A 26,694-nucleotide genomic window follows, 5' to 3' on the forward strand; every position below is an offset into this window, starting at 1 on the left:
CACATGTCCTGTATATCCGTTTAATAAAACAGTGTAAGTATTTCTGTGCTGTATCAGGAAACACAGCTGTACAGCTGTATTTTGCCAGAAACTTTCCAATGAGATTTTTTTTTCATACCTCCTGCCCCATTTTTCACAATATATCTACTCCTGTTTTATTACATAGAGGTTGTAATGGTGCATAAAGCATGCCTAGAAGTCATATGAATTGTTGGGATAAGTGTCTGACATCTTTCTGTAGGGAGGTGCCTTTCTTTTCCTTTCTAAACCACATGTCAAAGAGCCGCACATTAAGGGTATACTTTACCCTGCACTCCTGCTCCGCTGACAAAAAAGTAAAATGAGGATGGATGGGTTATTTACTTACAGAGAGATGGTGCTTACCACTCCACTTGATATAAAGGGTTGTGCTACTGCATTCTTCCTTGTCATTAGTTGGAAAACAACTAATGATAAGGAAGTGCCTCAACAATGCCTCCCTAATTATTGTTGGTATTGTGTCTGTGAGTCATTTCACAGTTAGCCACCCACTCCATAGCTGGATGATTTAATGTTAATAAGCACCGTAGTGATGGAACAAACACTTTTAAGGGTGCTCTTATGTGGGAGATAGATGTGCAATGAGCATCTGTTCATGGTTTGTGTGTGTGTGTTTGTGTGTGTTTGTGGAGCACAGGGAAAGGTGATATCTTTAGTGCAAATGTAGAACATGTATAAAGGCTGCCATATGTGCTGCAGTGCCACTAACTAAATCCTATTTGCAACAAACCACTTTAGACATTTGTTTCTTTTATTCACTGTGAGAAGAAGTAAAATGATATTTTCACACATAAATACTGATGGTCTTCATGGGAAGCTGTGCTGATATCAGTAAATGCCTTATAAGCGAAACAAAGTCTCAAGCGTTTACACTTTCAGAGTCCAGAGGACTTTTCTAAACATCTTAACCATGCAAAGTGTAAATGATTATTGCCTGTATTGTGTCTCATAGAAATTATACCTTTACCTAGAATCACCATTTGAAGCTGTCTGTGATGATTTATGACATTGCTAGTCTGCAGGTGACTAGAAGTGTGACTGTGATAATTACTATTGCTCATTTATGGCTGAAAACACATGGAACCTTTTAAGCTGCAGGTTGAGTCATGCACTAATTAAATGCAGGTCTGTGGCAAATTAAACTGGTTTGTGTGATAATTTTATGGATCTTTTTTTTTAAGCTACTGTATGCTAATTAAGGCTGAGCATATCTCCTACTTACCACCAAATGTTGAGAAGAAGCATGGGAACTCTAACAAAAGTTTTACTGCTTGAGATAACTACAGTAGAGCTACTTGGCACACAGAAACAGGATTTGTCAGCTCCAGCAAGGAGGTGTCTGGGCTGCCATCATTAGCACTGACAGCCGACTGTCATATTTGATGCTACACTGCTAAATGGGAATACGATCCATTACCCGGATCGTTTTTCGACTTTGCCATGGCTTCACTGGCCATGACAGTGAGAGTGATAACCTTTACAGAGCCTTTATTTTCGACAGAACTCGGGTTTACCTCTTTCTGGTTAACGTTATTGGGTTTTCAGTTGATCAGCCCTAATTAAGCACTAAAAAAGTTTGCAGTAGGTCACACTAGGTATAGCTGAAAGGCAACCTACTGAATCAGATCAAACTTCTCCATTAGCTTGTTATCTCTTAAAAAAACTGGATAGTAATTTGCCTTACTGATGTAAGGGGCATCCACTCAAACACCCGCTGGATATCCTTGTAAAAAACTACCATCAAAATGAGGTTCCTACACAACCTTTCCAGGATACAAAGCACCAGTGAGGGTCAGTGTCAACACAACAGCATAAAACAGTCGGTGGCTCCCACGACTGTGTAATGCACTGCTATCATAATAACAGTGCAATCATTGTGTTAACCCCTTACCCTGACAAATGCAGGTACATCAAAACAATAACGCTGTCTTTAGTATTGAAGTGTTGTAGGGTTATAAGGTTAATGGTAATGGTTAGGAAAAAACACTGAAATACATTAAATATTTCATGCAACCTAGCCCCACTCAAAGTCCAAATGTATTTATTGATTCACATTAAGCCTAACAGACAAATAATTCTCTGTTTCTTTGCTTTTTGTTTTAGACGTTTGCTCAGCAGCAGTTTCTGGAAAATGACTGCTGGTTAACAATGAACCTTAATGGAGAGTGCATCAGTCAGTATGTTACACTTGCTCTGCTGTGTGTTAGAAGACATTCAATTGGGAATTTGGCTGCAGTAAAATTCTCTGTACACAGAGAATAGAAGAAGAATAGAATAATAAATAGATGTAAAGGGCTTACTTGCTGACAAAAAGAAGAGTGCAAAAATGAAGTCACGAGTTCATGGATTTCCTGCTTTGGACGTGCCAGGACTTTAGAAGGCATTATTTACTTTCCATCTTGTGGAACGTGGTGTTAGAAATGCCTTTCATTTTTGGCACAAGTGTAGAACTTTGGGACATTGCAGATGTGACTTTTACTTACATGTTAACATTAAAAAAAGTAAATAAAAATTCAGAATAACACTTTCGCCTTCTGTTATGTGGAACTGGAACAGGGCCAGTTTGTGTTTTAACTTTACATTTTCTAGTGAACTCAACTAAAGGGGTGAAATTCTTCGTGAATCAGACTGAGTGACTGTGAAGGCCACAGAATGTATTTCACATCATTGTTATAATTCTCAGCCTTCAGTGACCCATGTGCATTATTGCTGAACAGGCTACGTACTGTTGGCATTCTTTTGGTCCACATTGCATAACCCTCAAGGTTTTCGTGGATACGTTTATGTGTGTAAAACAAGCTGTAAATACTAAAGCTCACAGCCATTTAATTCTACTAACTAAACTGTACTAGCTGATTTCTGTTGGTCAGTCATTGATTTAAATGCTTCTTGCAAACAAAGTTACTAAATCAAAATGGCTTATCATATTAAGGAATGTGAGTGTACTGTGTACATATTTACCCATCGTGGTAAAAAAATTGGTGAACCCTATTGTTTAATATATAAAGGGGTATCTTCACCCTTATATGAATGTGTATGTACAGTATGCATGTTCTGCATAGTTTTTATGCTTGTTCATCTTGTGCACTTGCTCCTCTATCTCCACTGAACACCTTGAGGTCATATCAATTCAGGAAAGCCTGACTGGTTCCTATTTAGATTATGGATGGTTATTACAGCCTCCTGGCTGTCAGTCAGATTAAACCAATATGTCCCGGGATAGAGGCTTATCATCTCATAGAGAGTACCTTCTCCTGGTAAAAAGGAGGGGCCATTTAAATAAGCCATCTCCAGAACCTTCCATGTTCTACAAATTTATTAATGTGGTCTGAAGAAATATCAATGCATCAAGTATTTATTGTACACCAATATGCTTGGTATTGCCCTTGTCTGTCAGTTTACTTTATGGATTTGTCTCAATAATATAGGACTATACCACAAGAATTACACTGTTGTCCATTCCTGTGTTTGCTCCTGCAGTAAACAAATATAATACCAGGTTCAGGGAGGAGAAAGACAAGACAGCGAAAGGAGTGCATGGGAAGGCGAAACACACACTTTCAAAAAGTTAACTGTGTGCATGCAATGTATTTTTGTGTCTTCATATGGGAAGAACTGACAATAAGCCATACTGTAGAATGACCCACGTAATATTTATAGCTTGCTGGCTAGCAGAACAGCTGTGTTTTTACCACTTTTGATATAGACGAACCAATAGATTTTTAATAGATCCAGCCAATGGAGGGAATACTCTGGTAAGGCTCTAATGACAGCTTTTGACAAGATTTGTTGGATTTGAAGGATTTTATGAATAGAAAATATATCAACATTCAGTTTGTCAGTCATTTTTGAATCACCATACAGCAATTCTTTGTTTTCTGTTGTAGAGATTTCATCTGATGACTTTGTTTTAACATTTTAGCATAAAATTAGAGGCACTTTCTCAAGAATGTTAGTAACAGTTTTTAAGTTGTGGTTAAGAATGATATTTATTGAAACAATGCCTATCTGGGTAGAATTCATGATAAGAAGACAACCATTATGATGCCAATAATTTACTGTTGGCATTAAACACGTCACAATCAGACCTCACATGCATCAAAATGCATACCATCAATTCAGACTCCCTCTCTAAGAGGTTCAGCATTAATGCACAGCATCTCTGCTGCTACTGATTTCAGGAAGTCAGCGAATAATCTGACAACAACAAAAGTGACTCCACCTCGGTTTCCCAGTCAAAACTTTGCACTTTCACCATTTTAGTCTAGCTGAACGTGTAGGTAATCTTTAATACATATTTTTATTGTTTATTTAAACCGATAGTCTATTTTTTGTCCACAGTTTATCCCGATGCTCACTGCTGTGGGAAATAAGCTATGTGATTCAGCTAACACTGGGTGTTTTGTTATTTTTATGGAGAACACCAACAATTAGAGACATAAATTTTGCCAACCCACTGTACTTTCAATATTTTATGCACTCTTATGATTCACCACTTCAACACTTGGATAAACATAAAACCCATCCTTTTATGCATCTCTGTCTTCTCAGCATGTGTATTTATGTGTGGGTGTGAATAGTTGTCTGCACTCTGAGGCATATGTTGTTGGGGTTTTTTTTGCCTTTATCAAGTGTGCAGTTTTGTGTGTGTGCACATGCGTGTGCACACACACAAAACTGTGTCTGAGGGCTTGCAAGTGTGCGTCTTGACCCTTATGGTGAGGCTGAAGAGAAAACGGGAGCAGAAAGAAAACCACACTAAGTGAACCGTGGAATGCGCTCGGTTTGGGGATTACATTGGCCCGTGCGCATGGTAAAACACAAAGGAGAGCTTCTGCTGCCAGGCAGATGAGAGGTTGAGAAAGTGCTTGGCTTTGACTCTGTGTGGCTTCAGTTGAAGCTTTCTCTCACAGTCAAAGCAGCATTAAAGGCTGTGGTTCACTCTTTAATTGTATCTGTTTATCACATTTATGACTAAGTGAATCATTTTTCCCTTCAGTTTACAGATGCTGCTGCCTTGATTCCAATCGTATATTTCTGTCTAAAGAGTACCACATCTAGTGATCCACTAAATAATTTGCTAGACATTTAGGAGATGTGTTGAATAAAATAAATAAAAAGAAAACTTATTTAAAATCCCCCGAGAGCACTTTATTTGATTTCCGCATCCAAAAACACCACAGGGAGCAGAACCTGACAGAGCGCTGATGTTTGGTTTATAAAAAGAATAAAATCTGGTCTCCAAATGGTTCTGTGTGTTGTGGCTGGAAATGAAACAGATTTCTCAGATGGTTTTGTATATATTTGCACCTGTGTGCAATGCAGGCACTCTATGTCTGCTTTTCTGCTTATGCAGGCTTCACCCTCTCCATATGTTAATGTCTAATTAGTATTCAGTGCTGTGGATGAAAAAAATGCTCATGACATTGAATCATACTTTAATTAAGCAAGAATTGGTAAGCAACATCATTAGCTATTGAGAAATAATAGACACGCATACTTAATATGCTCTGTACAGCAGCAAATCTCAATACATTCAGGCCTCGTTTGTCCATCCATCCATTTCTGGTTACACATTCTGTTCATCCCCAATAATAATGACAATCATATTTATCATCCTTGAATCTGATGCCCTTGGTTGACTGCCTCTGCATCTGTGCCCAACTTTTGGACCAATTTCAAAACTAATGATGGAGACAGAGGGTTGTGGTAATGCTAGCAGACAGGCCAAATCTAAGCCACAAAGCTGGACTGGGTCTTGGGAGCCAGGGATGCAGCTAGTAAGTAAGTATGCCACAGGGGCTAATCCTACATTGGTCCAGAATGATGAACACATATTAGGGAAAGGTAACAGACCAGGACACGTGTATTGATGGGGCATCAGATGTTCCACTGTGCCAGGTTAGGTTTCATGGCAGCACTGGAGAGCATGTCTGTTGGCAGGATATTGTACCCTACAGGTAGCAGGTGTGTCTGCCTTCACATACTGTGTGCTCAAGGGAATTACACTTAAATAAAACTTTGCATATGATAGCACAAAATGTAATTATCAGTACAGCCGAATCTGTTGCAATACAGCTGCGGCATTAAATACATAGTTGTGATGAAGCTAATAGGAATTTTCTCTCTTCCCTTTCCCCCCTTTTTCTCCTTTGTGTCTCAACAGCAGCAGATGGTGAGGAACCAACTTCAGCAGGTGGGAATTTTTTATGCTTGGTAACGTGATTTCCATTCATTTGTTTTCATGCAAGTGTGTGTGTGTAGAGCGGGAGATAGAGAAATGGAACGAGCCAAGCCTCGTCCTTCCTTCATTACTCCTGAGTCTAATTCCTGCATTGATTCCCTGCTCATGCCGGGCCAGAAACAGTCATGATTACATCATTTAGCATTTCACTTCATAAGGCAGTCCTATTTAAACTTCCTCTAATAGTGTGAATCTGAGAAATGTCTTGTCTTTGTCTAGTACAGAGTTTTGAGATTGAGCTCACAGTCCAATTTGGTCCACTGATTGCTTTTGCATGACTGTTTTTCAGTGGAAATGAAATATGGTGGATACCTGAGCCTTTATCATATTTCTCAGGGTGTTTTTTTTCCTTGTGTGTGAGTGCTGATTTTACAATCCATTTACTTAAAAGCACCATTAATCCATAGCAATTCCAATATGCTTATTCTAGAGTTAATGCAGTGCATCCATAAATACATGCCATTAGCATCAGTCTTGATGTACATTGTATTCACTCCCTATGGAGTGGACTGAGTGTATTCTTTTTTTGCTGGCTCCAATAGATGCTAAAGTACTTATCTCTGAATTATCATATAGATGTTAAAATCATATTTTTAAGGTAGCATATTTGGTATTCCAAAGTACTGCTTCTGATTATTGAAATAACTAATGTAACAAGAGTTTTATTACAAAAGCAAGACCACAGAGGACAACAGTAAACAAGAACCTGATTTATCTTCATCAGTGATGTAATTAAAATGTCACTTCACATCCTCGGGAAGTACTGCAGCTGAATATATAATTCCTCTTTCATTGCATCCTCAACATCTACAGTAATTGTCTTTGTCTATGTTTCTTTCATTAATGTTAATCCCTGCTGGTTTGTTGGAGATCAAGTAGGTTAAAAAAAGAATGATTTATTTAGATTAGACATAATACCACAGGAATCAAAGTACTTTGCTGCAGCAATGCAAAGAATGTGACACAATAGACAAACTACACAGGCGTCTCAAGGGAATATGTAAGTCCAGTGCAGTGACTGCTGTCTACTTTTGCTACTAAAATAGGTTTGCCTGCTGTATAAACTACTTTTTGGCATCAGCATCTTCCTCTTTGCACAAATACCTATCGTAAATCCTTTTTTCCTAAAGCATTTCAAAGCAACTTTTCGTGTATTATACTCACTTCAGATCAGAGCAGCGAGAACATGGCAAGAAAAAATAATTATGGAGTAAGAAAATGAAATGAATTAGGTATGACTTGTGACCACTGACCTGGAACTGGACCGAGACAGAAAATAGGACAGAGTGATGAGGAAGGCCAAAGTGCTCATGACAAGTTTGAAGAATTTAGCAAATCAGCTGCTATTTCACAGCATTTCATATCCTTACTCTACACAGCTTTCATACTTTGTCTCCATTCATACAAAGGGGGATATTGTTTGCTGTGTTTGGTTATTATGGTTATTTGGCAGTGTATGAATACTGCCAAGTCATCTACACGGCTTCCCTTTAAAGCAGGGAGTTTATTCTATAAAAGTATTGTTTATTAAGCACCTGATGTGTTTTATGAGCAAAACCAATTTCATCAAAAAAACCACACGGACACGGCTGTTCTTTGATCTGCCTCGGTTGGAGGAATTTAAACTTTTAAGGCCTTTTTACTTCCCTTACTAATTGCAGGGGCTGCATAAATTAAACTTTAACAAGAAAACTATATATTTTCTGAATTCTGTTCGCCAAACCTTTATTGCACAATCTCAGCGGTTGCAGTATGTGCAGTCAAAATACCATGGATACTACTGAGACCGAAGAAGCATATTTGAGCATATTTAATTGTAAAACTAACATTTGCCAAGTAGAACGTTGAATATTAGCTCTCCAGTGAACAAGTTAGAGCCAGCCTTTGTCATGTTTTCAGAAATGTTATTGGTAGACTGGGAATTTTATTTAACATATATAATTTAGATTTTGCTAATAAACATTGGAATTTTTAGAAAGTTTCATGTTTTTTTTAAAAGACCCCTGCGAGAAAAGGTACGGCTCTGACATTTTCATGGCATTTAGTCTCTGACAAGACAGCCTTCATTTCCGCTTTTCTTTGGATCTTTCTAGAAGGATGGTGGTCTTCAATGTGACCTCTTCTTTTGAGTGACATATTCCAAAGCATTTTTGTTGCTGCGCGAGTCTTACTACTTTTACCTTCAAGTGTATTTGTCTGACATTGTCAAATCCTGATGGGCGGAAATGGCAGAGTGGGAAGGGCACGGGAGAACAAAAGGCCAAAGACTCACTAAAAGCCCAACCGTCCGGCGGCTCACGCTGAGAGCCTCGATGTAATATTGGTGGTGCAGTGCCAGCTTCCATCAGTTGAAATGCAGGATGGATGCAGTGACCATGAGCCCATGAGCCAGTAAAGTCATCATACAAAAAGGCTAGGTTAAAATAGATTTGACGCAATTAGGGCATATCAGATGTCTCAGCAAAGTAGCAAGGTGCAGCTTCTGAGCTGAAGAGCTTAAATGTAAATTTCATACTCTTGAGGCAGGTAAAATGTGTGCGTGTGTGTGCATGTGTGTGTGTTTTCTTTAAAGATATTATGAAAGCCTAACCGTGTGGTTGAATCCTGGCTTGTCATTGTTAACTAGGGACTGTTTAAGATGGCAAAATTGGAACTGAAATTCAGAGTTGACAGTCACACAGGCATTTCAGTTTTGTTATTTAAATGTCTACCAAATTTCACTTTTTTAATAGCAGTTGCTGATCTAAGTAGGGTAAGGGCTGCTCGGTGTTGCTGTCAAAAACATCAGGAGTTGCGTACTAATATTTGTGGTGCCAGATTAAAAGCATTTCCTCCCATGTTGCTGCACAGTAACTTTTTCCCTGGGATCAGCAGAAATATGTCACATGGAGACAATACTTTGCCCGACCTGCTCATAACCCTAAACAATGCATGTAACCCAACAAGCAGTAGGAAGATATGGTAAATGGACTGATTCTTATACATCTACTCTCCTGGAGTACTCAAAGCATTGCATACAACATGCCTCATTCACCCCCACTCATACAAGCACTTCTAAACTCAAGTGCAACTAATAAACATTCACACTCCAATGAAAATGAAGGCAATTTGGGGTTAGTATCTTGCCCAAGGATATTTGGCATGCAGACTGGGGGAGCCAGGAATTGAACCACCAACCTTCCAATCAGTAGCTGATCTGCTCTGCCACCTGAGCCACAGTCACCCCTTCCTAGAAGATATCTTTCCTTTATCTTGGATTTAATTTTCTTTGAAAAAGCTTTAATATATTATTCAGATTGTACATGTTGTTCTCTTTGAGTCTAGAAAAAAACATAATGAGCAAGGGGCTGGGTTCATTCATGTCCATATAAATTCAACTGACTATTAATACCTCAAGCTTTACAGCTCATCTGTGCTTTCTAAAAATTGACTGCTATCATTATTATTAGCTGTGTCACTTCTTTCAGGCTAAGCAGAGTATGTGCAAAGCATGAAATACTGTCTCCCAAATGCCTGAATTCTTATACATTTGGGGGTGAGCTAATGCTTGTGACAGCAACTGTGACAGAGCACATACGTAGCCTTAAGCCTGAAAATGTCAAATCTCTGTGATTGATCTGCGAGGAAACAAAGGATGCTTTCCTGTGTTTAACCACTGGTCAGGATTTCACAGCTGATTGATTGGCCTCTCTTTGCAGTCAGAAAGGAAATCACAATGCCCATGCTGGACACAACACAGGCTTGCATCAATCACTATGCAAGTCTTGGCTTGTACAGCAGGGCAGCAGCTAACATTTAAATTCCCAAGAAAGCTCCCAGTGTTTCCTCCTTGCATTATCCACAGTGTTAGGATAGTTACTATTAATCTGTAAAGATTTATTATTGTGCTAAAAATACAGTGAGTAATGCAATTATAACAAATTCTTCTTAAGGTGTAATTCCTCCTAAAAAGTATTTGAATGTCATCACTGCTGCTGAACAAGCTTTACTTTCTACAGCGATGTTATGTCTCAGTCACCCACGCCCAGAGACTGGTTGGTTAAACCTTTGCCAGCCTCTGATTGGCGACTGGAGGTGTCTGCTGCTGTGTGTAGTCAATTGTAATTTACATGGAAGATGGCACTTTGTCTGAAAACATACCCTTTAATCTCTAAGCTGTAGTGAAACTTGAAAAAGTGCCCCACACACTGAAATTTGTGACCGTCATCAATCAGCACATTTCAGACAGCGCAACTTTTACTTTGAAGGCGAGCAATTTTCATTTCCTGTTTTCCGCACTTTTAACAGTTTCACTGCTATTTAACCAAGTAGTTTGTGTTTGCGCACAAGTTGGCAAACAGTAACTCTGATTACAGTTACATTCATTTAGTGATTTAACTGAAACTACAGTGGCTTGCAAAAGTATTCGGCCCCCTTGAACTTTCCCACATTTTGTCACATTACAGCCACAAACATGAATCAATTTTATTAGAATTCCACATGAAAGACCGATACAAAGTGGTGTACACGTGAGAAGTGGAACGAAAATCATACATGATTCCAAACATTTTTTACAAATAAATAACTGAAAAGTGGGGTGTGCGTAATTATTCAGCCCCCGTTGGTCTGAGTGCAGTCAGTTGCTCATAGACATTGCCTGATGAGTGCTAATGACTAAATAGAGTGCCCCTGTGTGTAATCTAACGTCAGTACAAATACAGCTGCTCTGTGACGGCCTCAGAGGTTGTCTAAGAGAATATGGGAGCAACAACACCATGAAGTCCAAAGAACACACCAGACAGGTCAGGGATAAAGTTATTGAGAAACTGAAAGCAGGCTTAGGCTACAAAAATATTTCCCAAGCCTTGAACATCCCACGGAGCACTGTTCAAGTGATCATTCAGAAATGGAAGGAGTATGGCACAACTGTAAACCTACCAAGACAAGGCCGTCCACCTAAACTCACAGGCCGAACAAGGAGAGCACTGATCAAAAATGCAGCCAAGGCCCATGGTCCACTCTGGACAAGCTGCAGAGATCTACAGCTCAGGTGGGGGAATCTGACCATAGGACAACTATTAGTTGTGCACTGCACAAAGATGGCCTTTATGGAAGAATGGCAAGAAGAAAGCCATTGTTAACAGAAAACCATAAGAAGTCCCGTTTGCATTTTGCCACAAGCCATGTGGGGGGCACAGCAAACAAGAAGGTGCTCTGGTCAGATGAGACCAAAATGCAAAACGCTATGTGTGGCGGAAAACACTGCACATCACTCTGAACACACCATCCCCACTGTCAAATATGGTGGTGGCAGCATCAGGCTCTGGGGGTGCTTCTCTTCAGCAGTGACAGGGAAGCTGGTCAGAGTTGATGGGAAGATGGATTGAGCCAAATACAGGGCGATCTTGGAAGAAAACCTCTTTGAGTCTGCAAAATACTTGAGACTGGGGCGGAGGTTCACCTTCCAGCAGGACAACAACCCTAAACATAAAGCCAGGGCAACAATGGGATGGTTTAAAACAAAACATATCCATGTGTTAGAATGGCCCAGTCAAAGTCCAGATCTAAATCCAATCGAGAATCTGTGGCAAGATCTGAAAACTGCTGTTCACAAACGCAGTTAATGTGACTGAGCTGGAGCTGTTTTGCAAAGAAGAATGGGCAAGGATTTCAGTCCCTAGATGTGCAAAGCTGGTAGAGACAGACCCTAAAAGACTGGCAGCTGTAATTGCAGCAAAAGGTGGTTCTACAAAGTATTGACTCAAGGGACTGAATAATTACGCACACCCCACTTTTCAGTTATTTATTTGTAAAAAATGTTTGGAATCATGTATGATTTTCATTCCACTTCTCACGTGTGCACCACTTTGTGTTGGTCTTTCACGTGGAACTCCAATAAAATTGATTCATGTTTGTGGCTGTAATGTGACAAAATGTGGAAAAGTTTAAGGGGGCCGGATACTTTTGCAAGCCACTGTAGTAGAAGCATTAGCAGCTAATACTTTCCAGCAATCAGCAACACACAACTTACATTGTACATGGTGTGTGGTTGTGTGAAGAAAACACAATTTAATGGCACACCATGTTTACTCCCTCGCCTTTCCTTGGAAAGTTGCTTCTTTTCTCTAAGTAGTGTTTGGTTTTTCCTCTCTGTTGCTTCCATCATGGCTCCCAGTACTTAATCCTTTCTAGAAATGGGCAGCTGTTGGAGTGAATAAGGGATTTCTTTCTTTTTTTGTTTATAGCATTAAAAAAACACTTCTTTCTTAATGAAAATCTTCATCCTCTTAGTTGAAAAGTTTGGAGACTATAAACAAACTTATTTCTTTTTTAAAAAAATGTTTTTGTAACTATTATTTTCCCAAGAAATTAGAAACAGAACGCGGTTTTGTTTTGGTTCATGTTTTTTGTAAGTTTCTGAAAAATTGTGTCAGTCTCAGCCCACCGAGGGCACGAAAGTAGCTGTTGCAATTTTCATGTGGTGTTTTCCACTGGCGAGACAATTTGCTCTCTCTCAGATGAACAGTTTTTGATATTATAGTGGATGTCAGATTTTTGTATGTGTGCTAATGTGATCTGGCATTTGATCCTGACTCATAACAGTTCTGCAGTTCCTCAGTTTTTGGCTTATTTTGAACTCATACCATACAAAAGATTGCTTAATTTCCGGCACACTGGGGCGTTTTTTTTTCTTCCTGTTTTTCTTTTTTTTTGACAGAAATTATGAAATCAAATGTAGATGTCATACTGAACACTCTTTGTATCTCTCTAACACACTAACTGAGAAACCATTCCCTCCCTCTTTTCTCTCTCACTACCTCCTTTTGTCCCCACTTTTTCTGTTTTATGCACTTGCCATTAGGGATGCTGTCAGTACAGCATGGTGCGACTACAGATCATTACATCAAAAGAGCCCTGAAACCTGTCAACCCCCTTTCTCACAGTGAGCAGGTCCTCTGTGAAAGCTATTATACAAGCCTCTGTTCAACTGATTATCCACCACACTGATTATTACTAATACAGGTCCAGGCTTTGAAATAGCATGACTTCGATAGGATTACCTCATTTGAAATTCACACCTAGAGGCCTACTAATTCCAGTGAGAGAACAATAATAGGGTCGGTAGTGATTTTGTATTTATTTGTTTATTTACTTCATTTTTTTTCCTATTCTTTTTATGGGTTGGGGCTAGTGTGAAATGGTTGCCCTGTTGATATAGTAAACAATTTAAGGCTGCAGCTTTTTACTTGACGTTGTCAAATGTTGTGCTCATGGCTGCTAATTTGTCAAACTGACTTAAGAGGGCATGAGATTCTCACCCTTGAGACTTCTTCTTGTTTCCCATCGCTTAAAATGAAATAAGAGACCTGTCAAAGCACAGTTTCCCTGTCAACTCTAAGATATGACTGTAAAATGACTGGAATAGAAATTGCATCACAAGATAGGAAACTTACAAGGGCATGCTGATGAAAAGAATTCGGATTTGCTAGTTCTTTTCTCAGCATGCTTTTTGAAACTTTAGAGTCATGTTAGATATCATTACTAAATGCAGATTGTGCAGTCAGTTCATGCTGTTGGCAATGTGGTAGCTCTTGTTTATAGATTAAAAAGCATGAAAGATAAATAGATTCAAAAAAATAAATACTGTACTAAAATTAGCCCATTTTTATGGGTCCCTTACAAAGCTCAGTTGCTACTCTATTATATAAATATCAATTAACTGGTTCACAGGTAACATGGTCATATTATAATATACTACATTTGAATTTTTCTGGATATAAATTAAATCAAAATCATGCTTTTATAAGCTGCTTTAGTTGCGTAAATGCTAAACATGGGTCCTTTAAGCCCTTTGATAGCTGGTTGCTTGGCAACATGACAACGTCATGATATAGAATAAGAACCTTCATTGGCTAAAGATGTCTCCCGTATTTGGTTGCTGTACTTGTGATCCTGTAGGAGGAGTTTGCGGACAGGCAAACAATGATTTTGTGGTTTATAATAAGATTTAATCTAAACATTACATTTTACAATAAATGATCAATTGACATGTACCTAGCTAGCACCCAGATGCCTGGGTGTAGGCGTGGGTGACAAGGGTTGACATGCAGCAAGGAGTCTGGGGTGGATGCAAGCCTGGGCGACCACAGTAAGAATTCAGCCTAAGTGCACGGTGCGCACACATCACTAGGTGAGCAACGAACACGCCCCATCAATCTGCAAAGTTTTGACAGACTCAGTGCAGTTGTACAGCTCAATGTATAAAAGATTAGACAGATATTGGCAGGTTTTTGAGTTATGAAACCTACAAGCTTGCATCTAGGCGTCATCATTAACATTTTGCCTCATTCTGCAGGCTAGTTCATGAAAGATTTTGAATGTCACAGTTTTGTGGGCATTGGCAGTTAATTAATTCATTGCTGTATCATACACAGCAGGTTTTGTTATAATAATTTTTATTCATAGCCTTAGTTATCATTATGGGTTGCAAAGAGATACCATAACGAGAACAAAAACAAAAAGAAGAAAGAAAAAACAGCAACAAACATGGAAAGAATCATGCTCCAACAGAGTTATTAATCATTACCGACGTAACTCTGAGGCGTTTTCTTTTTTTTCTTTTTTCTTTTTTTGCTTGTTTTATTGAAATTCTTTCTATTGTTTGCTTAAATCCCAAAGCATGAATTCTGTAGTGGCGAAGCTTCCCAGTGTTCTGTGCACCCAAATATTGATGAGAAAACAATGGTAATGATGAATGGGGTTTTGTTTACACAGCATGAATACATGTGATTTGTGGCTATGAATATGAATTCCCTTGCAAATTAGTGTTTGGCTCATAGGAGCCTTTTGTGTTCTGAGCAGCACTGACCCTCACACAGGGTACAGCATAAGCGTTTGATTTTCTGTAGGAATGCTGAACTGTGGTTATCTGTGCACAACATGGGGTAACTTCAACCAAATGGACAGATTTTATTGGTGGAGGTCATTTGCACAGCACTGAAAGCAATAAAAACATCCACTGAAGCAAACTATGCAGAAAACAGTACGTTCCAATACAAATGAAGTGACTTAAAGGATTGCCTCAGTTTATTAGTAGAGTAAATTTGCTACAATTTTCTGAAATTCAAACAATGTTTCTGTCTTTTGGTAATGCTTTTGTGTCACAAAAGTACTTTGGAACACCAAAGGGCAACAAGTATCTCAATAAAAAAGCCATTGCAGTCATTGGAGTTAACAATTTAATGTACATTGGAGCAAAATATGAACATCATGTGACCTTTTTAAAATGTTTTTTGCACCAATATATTTATAACTATTAAAGACAGTGCGTTTGTGCTGGCCATTCTGCAGCACATTCACAACTTTAGACTACACCTTATATTGTTCAAACCCTCAGAGGTTGGCTAGCCTGCCCCTAGTATTCAGGACAGCAGCAGTACTTTCACAGTGGCAATCACTTGAGCAATCACTTCTTCAGAGACTATTATTTTGCTCTGTGGAGTACAAATTCAGTACAGTATTAATAACGATTCTCCATTTTGGGGGACGCATGAACAGAAACTCTTAAAACTGGTGAATTGTTCACAACAATGGCCACTTTTCATTAATTCAAAATAATAATAATCTTGTTTCAAATTTAAGTAACTGCTTAGTCAAAACTCGACTTATTTGTGTGAGGATCTGTGTGTGTACGTATGTGTGGGTGACGCCGTGGGTACATTTCAGTGCATAGATGGTGGTGCGCCATTTTACCTTGCAGCTAGTCTGTGCTTTTCGCTTAGCACTGTGAGAATGAAGTGTTGCCTTCCTGGAGGGGACACATTCAGTGATTTCTAGACGGTGCCTTGGGCCGCCCTCTAGACAACAGACACCAGCAGCAGTCACTGAAAGACAGACTCTCCCGACACTCCTTTCATCCTCAGTTTCTCCTGTCAAGCAGTTTTACTTAAACACCACATCACGATGTCTCCCAGAATACCTTATGTATTAAAACTTTGTGTGTTATTGTGTGCTATTAAAAACTGTAGATGTGTTTAATGGGACACCCATTGTTTAGTTTATTAGACTACTGGCTGGATAATGATGTCTAAGTACACTTTTGTATCATATACCAAAATTACTGTGGAATATTATCTGCTGCAATTTGCTCTTGTGTGTACAGTTAAAAAATTTTTTTAAAAAGCCACCCCCATCATCGGTGTCTGTATTCTTCTTTTTTCTGTGCAGGTCCTTGCCACCCAAACCCTTGCCACAACAGAGGAACGTGTGAGATCAGTGAGACCTACAGGGGTGATACCTTCATTGGTTATGTGTGCAAGTGTCTACCAGGTTTCAGTGGAGTTCACTGCCAACACAGTAAGTTGGACCAGCCTCTTCCCTGTCCCTTATTTAAAGTGTCTCGAACGATTACGGAACTTAAACTGTTAGCAGTCGGACGTACCGCCCACGGGACATTGGATGGTTTAGGGGACTAATAGGACTGCTAAGGGGTTAATATAAAGTCAAAAGGTTTGCAAGGCCTCTGTGTCTCTTTTATGGCATTACCAGGAAGAATGATTTTTCTGTTTGATCATAACGATTTTCTAACAGGAGTCAAATAATAACCTTGAGCAGTGAACAGATGTTGAAAAGCTGACAAAAAAGTAAATTCCTGGTGAAAGGACGAGTTCAGCAAAATGATAGTGAGTTCAGGAGAGAAAGGAAGCGCTGAGCTTGCTTCCTTTTGTTGAGCATGCTCTTAATAAAGGTTGGTGTCAGAGGGTTTGTGCTGCCTGTGAGATAACTCTCGACAGTATGTTAGACTGGGAACACTGTTCTCATCCCATGCACAATTTATGCTGTCTTAGGAACTGACCTTTTGAACTCTTAAACTAGCACCTGGAATATGGGGACAAGGGTAATGACTGCAATCATGGGGTACAAGCACATTTGGGTGTGACCAACACTATCGATCCTTAAACTATTATTGAGACCGAACAAGTCAGATATATAATTATTTTTCTTTGAACAGCAACATGCATCAATTCACGTTTCAAAGCTTCATTCAGCTATTGTTTAGATCCAATATCTGTTCTGAAAGAATGAGTCTGTTTCGCTTTAAATATTCTTGGTAGTCTCAGCAGTTTTTGCAGTCAATTTAATAACAAAAATGTTAATAATACTTGTAGCTGCTCTTACAAAAAATAGTCTGTTATTAAATAGGACCACTAAAGCTGAGCAAATTAGACTATTTATTTGAAAATGAAAAGTCATACATAACAAATGTGAGGTAGCATGGTGGTGTGTTGGTTAGCACCGTTGCCTCACAGCAAGAAGGTCCTGAGTTTAAAGCAAATGACCAGCTAAGGCCCTTCTGTGAAGCGTTAGGATGTTTTGTTTATGTTTGTTCCTAGTTAACCTTGGAGGACAGAACCCACAAAGAATAAACTAAAAACCTAGAAAAATAATTTTTGTTAAACTAAATAAAAACAGAACTAAAACAAAATACTTTCAAACAATAAAACTAGTGGCCACGGGTGCTACCCCTCAGCCTCCTAGTAGATGTGCCTATTGTATTAGTTAGAAAGGTAATTTTCAGAAACATTGACCTCTGACCTTGAACTCAGTCACTCTGAGTGAGGATTATAATAATAATAATGGATAGGATTTATATAGCGCTTTTCAAGGCACCCAAAGCGCTTTACAATGCCACTATTCATTCACTCTCACACACTGGTGGAGGCAAGCTACAGTTGTAGCCACAGCTGCCCTGGGGCAAACTGACAGAAGCGAGGCTGCCATATCACGCCATCAGCCCCTCTGGCCCACACCAGTAGGCGGCAGGGTAAAGTGTCTTGCCAAAGGACACAACGACCAGGGCAAAGAGCCCGGGGATCGAACCGGCAACCTTCCGGTTACAGATACGCTTCCCAACCCCTGAGCCACAGTCGCCCCTGTTTGAGATTTTTAGGAGATGCACCAATTGTATCAATTTAAAAAAATCCCAAGTGACGTCCTTCTTGCGTTATCGCACTCACAAGATTTTCAGAAAACCTTACCTCTGGTCCCTGAGTCTGAGGTCACTGAGATTTTCCCACATTTGAGATGTTTTTGTAGATGCACAGTTGTGTCAATTTGAAACTCTTTCACTCACTTCGTTCTCGAGTTATCCCATTTCAGTGTCCACACTGCGCGCCCACCTGCCCCTCAGGCAGGGTGACAATACCCCATCGGCTTTTTATACCTGAGGGGTACAAACGAATTAGTACAACTAAATGTGCATTAGGCTGATTGATGATTCTAAACTTGCTGTATCTGTGAATGTCTTTCTGTCTCTCTTAGCCGTCAGTAGGTTGACAGCCTGTCTACCATGTACCCCAACTATTGTCCTATAGCAGCTGGGATTAGCACCAGCACAATTGTGACCCTAAATTGTATAAGCAAAAGAAAATAAATTGATGGACATAATAATTGTATCAGCAGACAATTAATGCAGACCTTTACATTTTCACTTTTCGACTGACTCCCGTGATTTAGACGTAGCATATAGCTTTCTCTGTGTGTGCCAAAATCTTGCTAAATCCCGCAGTATGATATATAGGCCAAGTTCTGTGGCTTTCCTGCCTCTGCGTGTGCTTGGCTGAGCATTGTATTAGCCTGCATAACACAGTTGTCCTTCACTGCCGGTGTGCTTGTAAGTAATGGCTTTAATGTATCATGGTGCAAACCGTGTGGCGTGATGGCTCCTTCTTAGTTTGTAAGAGAGAGGATTTGTAGAGAGAGAGAGAGAGAGCGAGAGAGCATGGAGAGATGTTAACCAACGCCTAACAAAAAATGTGCGCCAAGGTTAAAAAAGACAGAAATGTGGGTTTTTTTAACTCATAAAAGAAATTGTTTTTTATGCTGCACTGGTCAGTGTCAGGCATAAAACAGAAAAGGAAATAGAAGGAGTCAGTAGATCAATGTTATGTCATCGAGTTTGTCTCCAGCCTGAACTGTGAGCAATTGGCTATCATTCATGTCATAATTCAGTTATTGTTTCCTATTATGCCCTGGGGTGGTGGGAAACTGATTCGATACAGTCTGAATACACATTAAAGTCTGCCAATTTTACTCATGGACATCGTCTGAATGGCAGAGAGTCGTGAGAGAGACAGGAGGGAGACATTAATAAGCAAATCTGTTTCTGGGTAATTCCTGCAATTAAATTATAAAGCGACACGTATAATGACAGTTTAGCTGGCTTAATAATGGTAAGATACTGGCTTTAATGCACGATAAGCTGAAAGGTATATCGTGCACCTTCACAATTTGGAAAATGTATGAAACATTTCATTACTGGTGGACAGTTTTATCAGAAAGTTTGAGTTATTCACAGTTAATGTAGTGAAGGGGAAAAATGCAGTATTTGATACTGGGTTAGTTCACTGGTTAAGAGAAAAAAGGTTATTGATTCCAAACCTCCTGGTTAACCGGTGACTTATTATGTTGAGTTAGGTTTGCCCTCAACCAGTTCAAAGACATGCTCGATTAATTGTTAGGTGTGGATATGAGACTAAACATTTGTCTGTGTCTCTGTGTTGACCCTCTGATCGACCGGTGACCCGTCTAGGTTGTAGCCAGAGTCTTGACTATAAATTGAACTAGCAGTTAAGGAAAGATGAACAGATGGGAGATCCCCTAGTCACTAGTTTGGTAGATAGCTATAAAGCGATAATAAAATAAATTGATTGTATTACCTTTGCCTAAGCACAGGGGATATTTTAATAGACAGAAGTTTTAATTTAAAGCTACTGTTAAGCTGACATATCGTATTAGTCTGCTGCTCCTGTTGATTACATATTAAAAAAAAGGAAATTAATTATGGTAGGCTAAGTCATCCATTATTGTATGAAAATGTAGTTAACCTTTTAGTGCTTTCTTGCCGTTGTAGCTTTTCTCTTTGTGCGGTTATTCTGTTTGTGCCACACGGCTTCATAACGAGGTGATTATGTTGCAGTATTCAGTGTTATGCCCCCCACACTTCTTCTCGCAGCTACTGGGCTCAACAGTTTTTGTGGCAGAAACATTGCAGTGCAGGTAGCGTAAAGACTGGGTGCTCTTTGGAAACTATTTCTACATGCTAAATGTTAGCAGTGACAGCTTTTATCACTTGTGACATTTGGTTTGTCCCATTTTGAAGCCTTGAGAAAAGCATTTTCACAGTCGTTGGCGTTTTGAAACTGGATGCGAGGATGAGGGGTCAATCTGCGCACTCATTGGTTCTAAGTCACAAGTCTGCAGCCAATGAGCATATCCTAGATAAGCCTCCTTTGTGGACTTCTAATGACTAAAATAAAGTAATGTTTTATTTATTATGACCAAAAATGGAAAAGAAATAGTTGCACAGAGGCAACTCCAAGTTTTTCAGACAAATTAGCTTTTTTATTTTAAATTACATTTCTTATTTTTAGAACTTAGATGTTTTCGACTCTTCCTGAGGTGATGAGATTTTCACATTCAGGTCAGATGTTCAAGTATCACTGCTGAAGGTGATGACAGCGTGCTGGCACACTAACTGTGCAGTTAACACAAAGTTTGACAAGCTTGATTTCACTCAGCCACGTCATATGAAAGTAAAAGATAGAGTATTTTGTCTCTGGCCTGTCAAAGATGAGGTGAATTTTATTGTGATTGCATTAAGTTGGGTTTTAAAGCAATTCTTAGTCTGTCTCAATCTCGTCTGAAAGCCGTGGCTTTCCTTTGGTTAGTGTCATTGCTTTTATTATTATAGTCATTATCATCACAAAGTCATTCATCTTTCAGATAGTGTGGTGTCATGTCCCTGTGGTGACAGGAGAACAAATGCAGCCTTATTGGGCAAGTAGCCAAGCGCCGTAATGAGCTGTCACAGTGTGAAGATTGGGACTGATTGCCTCAGACGTCGTGAGGTTGCAGATCATTTTTAGAGCACACGTTCTCAGTCCGTCAAGGACAAATGTTGTATAAACTGTAGGCATTTTTATTCCTGCTCTAAGAAAGTTGTGAGAAAGTCATGCGTAACATACATGTTTTATCTTTAGTTTACTAAAACAATCATTTCATGTGATGCAGTGATGCCTGCTTTTGAAAAATCCAAAGTTAAAGGCAGTAGATAAAGTGCTTTTCAAGCAGAAATGTACTGAATAAAGACCCTGTTTAAAAAAGAAAGATAAAAGAATTAACAGAGTAATTGGGCTAAACTGTCTCTTAGATGGTAAGTGCTCTCTTTCTCATTCGATCTTCCTCCAATCTTTCATAGCCTGCAGGTCCTTTCAATAGTTGCCACCTCGTGCTCTTGGATCAATATGTTTCTTTGGCTTTCTTTCCTTTCTTTCTATAAGACACCAACAGATCCGGATTGATTGGTGGAAAAAATTGTGAAAAGCTTTAGTTATTTTTATTCAACCCCTTTATTTGTTCATGTATCGTATTCCTATAATCCTAGACCCGCCACCTCGCAAACCTCTTGCCACAAAATAATCAGCCACTGTTTATGGCTGTGGCCTGATGTAAAGCCGCAGGGAACCATTACTGTTAGTTAGTTCACCATGGGGCTGAACGAAGACTGACTTTCATCAGCACATGAAGAAAAAAAGAGACTCCATAACTCCCTCTGCATGGTATGTCTCGTAGCCCATTTATTGACCTGATTAGTGTATTTCGGAGCGAGTGAGGAGGCATCCGGAGATCATTACTTATTTGTTTGTTGTGTGATTCTTGTGTATCTGTCCTCAGGCTCTCCACCTTTCCAGTTTGATTTTCCAAAAAGAAAAACGAAGATGTGACTTTTTCACCCTTGTCTGTTTTTTTGTGCTCAATTTACTGCCTAAGATAACAGCACTAAAACCCGAGGCAGCATGAATGAGTAAATGACAGTGGTTATTTGACTACAACAACAGCTTGTGCTTGTCAGCTACAGCACAACACCCCTTCACCTTAGCAGCACTCCAGTTACCTGCCTTGGCATCGTGGGAGGTGAGCCTGTAACTGCACATCTACAGCATTTTGTGATGGCAGAGAGGGGGAAATAGAAAGCCTCCTGCAGAGAGCACTGAGAGAGTACAGTAAAGTGAGGCAGAGCAGGTCTGGTGGGCTCTCGCCAAGATTGAAGCAGCTGTTATCTCCTTCAAATTGTGAGGCTGCACTATTAAAGTGACTTCAGCAAACATCAGAATGACACACGAAGACTTTCTTAGCCTTTTGTGGCTGTGTTTAAATGATAAACACAACCTGAGCATCACACTCAGGATTAAACAACCAGCATAATGTTTTTTAAGAGATATTAGAATAAAAAGGATCAGCCAGCTGTGGCTCAGGAGGTAGAACAGGCTGTCTAATAATCAGGAGGTTAGCGGTTTGATCCCTGCCTCTTTAACTCTGTATGTCAAAGTTGCTAGATGCTCACACACATGTTTTATTCAAATAAAAGGAAACTTTTATTCAAGTTTCGAGCAAGCATCACATCATTAATAGATCTACATATGCTTGGGCTTTACACCTCATCAATAATGTTAACGCCGTCACTGCTGGGACTCCCGGGAGAGGTACGAGTGTCGAACACGTGGACTGTGCATATGTTTTTTGTCCACAGTGGATTTTATTTAATCAAATAGAAACACTTCTAACCAGCAAATAGGCCCATATTTCCAGCAAATGATGCTCCAAATTGTCTCTGCGTCCACAAAATCAGCTTCACAAAGTACAGTTGCTATTTTGTTTATCGCTCCAGGGGAAAGTCGGTCGCATGCAGAAATCCACTTACTGTCTTAGATCATATAAGCAGTATAGCTGAATTATGTTTAAGGGCAGATTTGCACTTCAAGTCTAAAAAAATAAGTGTTTTCAGGGCAGGCTTAGTTAAATGGATTATGATAGATTTAAGTGCAACTTAAGTCAGTGAAAAAGTTTGTTGAAAAAGTACTTTGTCCATAGAAAGTTCATCTGTTTTCAAAATAAACAGAGGCATGGATTTAGTCACAGTGCCTGAGGTCTGTACTTGTAGCTATAAATTGGTTTCGTCTTAACAGCCTCAGTGTTACAACATGCTTGAAATTTCACTGAAATTATGCTAATCTGCACTGCAGTTATTTTTATATGAATAAATTAGCATGACTAACTTGTAGCACCACTTTGTTTTTCTCACTAAAACTTATATATGTGTTCAAAGGACGAAGGCAAGACATTTGTGATGCTTTATTCCAGTCTGCTTGTCAATATGCCAATAAAGTTAAGTTTTTCTGTCTTCCCAAATTCATCATTGTATCAAAGATCTCAAAAACAATGTGTCCTACCACTACAAAGTGGCCTCAGAACCACTGTGAACACCTCCAGCTTCGAGCTTCTCCCTGTTGTTAGATTGCTGCGATACAGAGCTGTGTGGGAAACGCTGCCATTTCCTGACACCGTCTCAACATTACATTCAGTCTCACAGCCCACCCACTGCTCACAGTCTGTGGCTGGAAAGCTGCGTTTACAGGCTGAGATGAGTGTAGAGGATCCTGGGGGAAGGGTCTGTATGTCCAGCAGACATTCAAAGAAGTGACCACAAGCACAGAGCCAAACCGACAGACGCCGATGATCAGCAAAGAGCGTGCCTGTAGATCAAAATAAAAAGATTGCTCTGCCTGTGGGCCAGCAGTCGTTTTGTTTCGGCTTACTGCACATTTGGTCTTTTTTTTCCTTTAAGCATCAAACAGTAGAATTCCTCTTTACAGACTTCAATAACTGGTGTCAGTAAACCCAACATTGTGATTTCTTCTAAATGGTAGATTGTATGAAATTTGAAAGCAAACGAGAATGTCTGTATCGTCCTACCTGTGTCCACTATATTGTTCTTGAGGGAGGGAAGCAATCAGTAAAGGAAAAATAAACCAAAGAATAAAATACAGTTTTTATGTTAGCATGCCATACACAAGTAGTGCGTGTGTTTAGCGGCATAAATGTGTTTTACATAATCCCATTGTGGCATCAGCTTTACTTTTAGAGTTTAAAAGGCAAATACCTAGAATCAAACTCATTGCATGGGGTTATAAGGACTTGGTTTAAGGCTTGGGTAGTTTTATTTTTAGGTTATTGTTAGCATCAGGGAACTGCTTATGGATAGGCTAAGTCTCCAGAATATGACTGTAAGTTAGTGTAATGTCCTGAAATGATGGAACCATGAGAGTGTGTGTGTTTGTGTGTGTGTGTGTTGCCTGTAGCAGACTAGCTGTCTTGGACTTGCTGAGTGTGACAGTGGCTTCTTCAGAGTGGCTGATGGGCTCCTGGTGAATAAGCCACTCATGGGGTTTCTGTGTAAATGGCGTACTAGAAGCAGATGTGTGTCATTTTTGTAATATAACCAACACTAGCTTACTTGACAGATGTGTGATTATTTCCACTGTTCAGATAAGGCATTCGTCTCCTGCTTTATGAGGTTACACTTGGCATGTGAGGAGGCTTCAGTCAAATCCAGAGTTGGTGGAAACTCACCCAGTTTGAGTAGTGTGTGTGTTACTGACAGTTTTTATTTGCTTTCTGGTTCCAAATAACAATTTGGAAAAAAGCTGTAGGAATAATAACTGAGAGGATTCATAGGTTAATAAGAATTTACATGTGTACATTTGTTTCAATGTTTCAGTTTTTCAACCTCTACCTTTACAACAGCATTTGTGAGTTTACATTTTTCTGTCATTTTGCATTGGTGCTATTCCAGCTTTTACAATAAATAAATACACACATTCTCTTCCATTACTGTTTTTGGGCTACAGTGTGAGTATTGTAACTCAACAGTAATATTCCACAATGGTGCACCATGATTGAGCAATTGGTGGTTGTTACGTACGGCAGATTTGCTTCCAAGCCCTACGCACAGGGTTTGGTTGAAAAGATTGAGACATTTAGAAAAGAAAAAGGTCTTTACTCTGTGAAATGAAAATGAAATGAGTAGATGTCTGAGCTAACCGTGGGCTCTCTAAAGGAATCACTCCCTGTATGGGTTTTTCCAGTTAATCTAGTCTATAGATAGTCTGTGGGAGCTGCACAGTTCATTACATGTGTGTAAAACAAAAACCCATCTGTGTCTTCATCGCCGTAATAACAGTAACACCAGTGATAGTGACAAAACTACTCCCCTTCATTTGTATTTTGCAGGACATTGAACATGAGTAGGGCATCGTTTTATGTGATGCAACCGTCTTTACATACACATTAATGCTTTTGTAGTAGAAGCTATTTTCACCATTCTTTGGGTAACTCCTGACGTTGCATCTAATTTAAGTCTGAGTTTTATAACGTTACTTTGTTGAAGGTTAATACCATTTGTGTCTCCCTTTGGTTTCCCTCAAGGGTCCTCTGTTTGTAAAGAACATGTAGGTGAGTGGGAAGATAGTTTTGCTACACAAGAGCAGTGATTCTCAGAAACTGGGTGAATGAATTTCTTGTATACCTGCGCCCAGAAATCAATATGTATTGACTATGTTTTGACTGCCAAAGCCTTTTGTTTGTATGACTTGATTTTATTTTATTGTCTTTTTCTCCTTATAGTATAAGTGAGTGATTCTTTGGGGACTTTTCATTGTTAGTGGACTGAATCCTCAATAAGTATTAGACAGACAGGCAGATAGTAGACAGGTCAAGTCATAAAGTGGAACACATCTAACACACTTTGCAGTTTTGTAAACTATACTCTAATAAGAGCCAACACAAAAAAAAGCACAAAAAATGTATATACTTTTCTGGTTGGCTTTTATTGAGTCTATACTTTGTGTGTGTGTGTGTTGTGGGTGTGTGTTGGCATGATTTCACAAAGAGGGAAACCCGGCCAAAGATGAGCCTTGTACTTCAAATGTCTATTTCCTTGGGTATCCTGCTGTCTCTGTCTCTTCATTCCTGGAGGAGCTGACCCTATCTCGCCTCTGTCAGAGGGCAGTTTGGATAACAAGCTGGGGAAACAAGCTAGAATCAAGGTGTTTAGGAGCGCTTTTTCTGTGCCTCTGACACCAGTGTTTTACTTAGCCTTTAAGGTGGAGTTGCCTGCGTGGTAGATCAAACTGACAGCTGTTTTTCCTCAGGTTTATTGAATACATAGAATAGCGCTAGACGCTAGATATTTTTGGCCCCTGATCCTTGTTATGTTTTATGGACATTTTATACTATACATATTTAGCACCATGGCCTGAAATCATATAATTGTGATACCTCACCTCGCCCACATGTCTTCAGTGAGCAATCACTTCTGCAGATCCTTTGAAATTAAAATGCCTCTAGAAATATATTTTGAGTAAAATGACCTGTCCTTGTTAGCAAGCTGGTGCTTTGCCAGCAAAATTACAGCACAGCATAACATTGCTGTTAAAACAAAATATAATTGCACAGAATGCCTTGAGGAAGGTGAAGCTTTGTAAAATGGTCAGACTAGTGGCCTGAAGTGCAGTTCTGTAAGAGAAACATAA

The 26,694-nt window shown here is 39.4% G+C and overlaps 1 protein-coding gene across 2 annotated transcripts in view; it reads left to right on the plus strand.

Moving 5' to 3' along the window:
* LOC102304446 (EGF-like repeat and discoidin I-like domain-containing protein 3) overlaps window positions 1-26,694 on the plus strand; it is a 131,430-nt gene that overhangs the window by 24,554 nt on the left and 80,182 nt on the right. The window contains exons 2-3 of one of the 2 annotated variants that reach the window (XM_005922879.3): window positions 6,206-6,235; window positions 16,490-16,618. In XM_005922879.3, coding sequence (XP_005922941.1) covers window positions 6,206-6,235; window positions 16,490-16,618 — 159 coding nt within the window. The remainder of the gene's footprint in view (window positions 1-6,205; window positions 6,236-16,489; window positions 16,619-26,694) is intronic. The other variant, XM_005922880.2, reaches the window with a different exon arrangement.

The sequence above is a fragment of the Haplochromis burtoni genome, unplaced genomic scaffold, assembly GCF_018398535.1.
Source record: "Haplochromis burtoni strain Fernald_Lab_line unplaced genomic scaffold, NCSU_Asbu1 Contig_63, whole genome shotgun sequence".
Taxonomy (NCBI): domain Eukaryota; kingdom Metazoa; phylum Chordata; class Actinopteri; order Cichliformes; family Cichlidae; genus Haplochromis; species Haplochromis burtoni.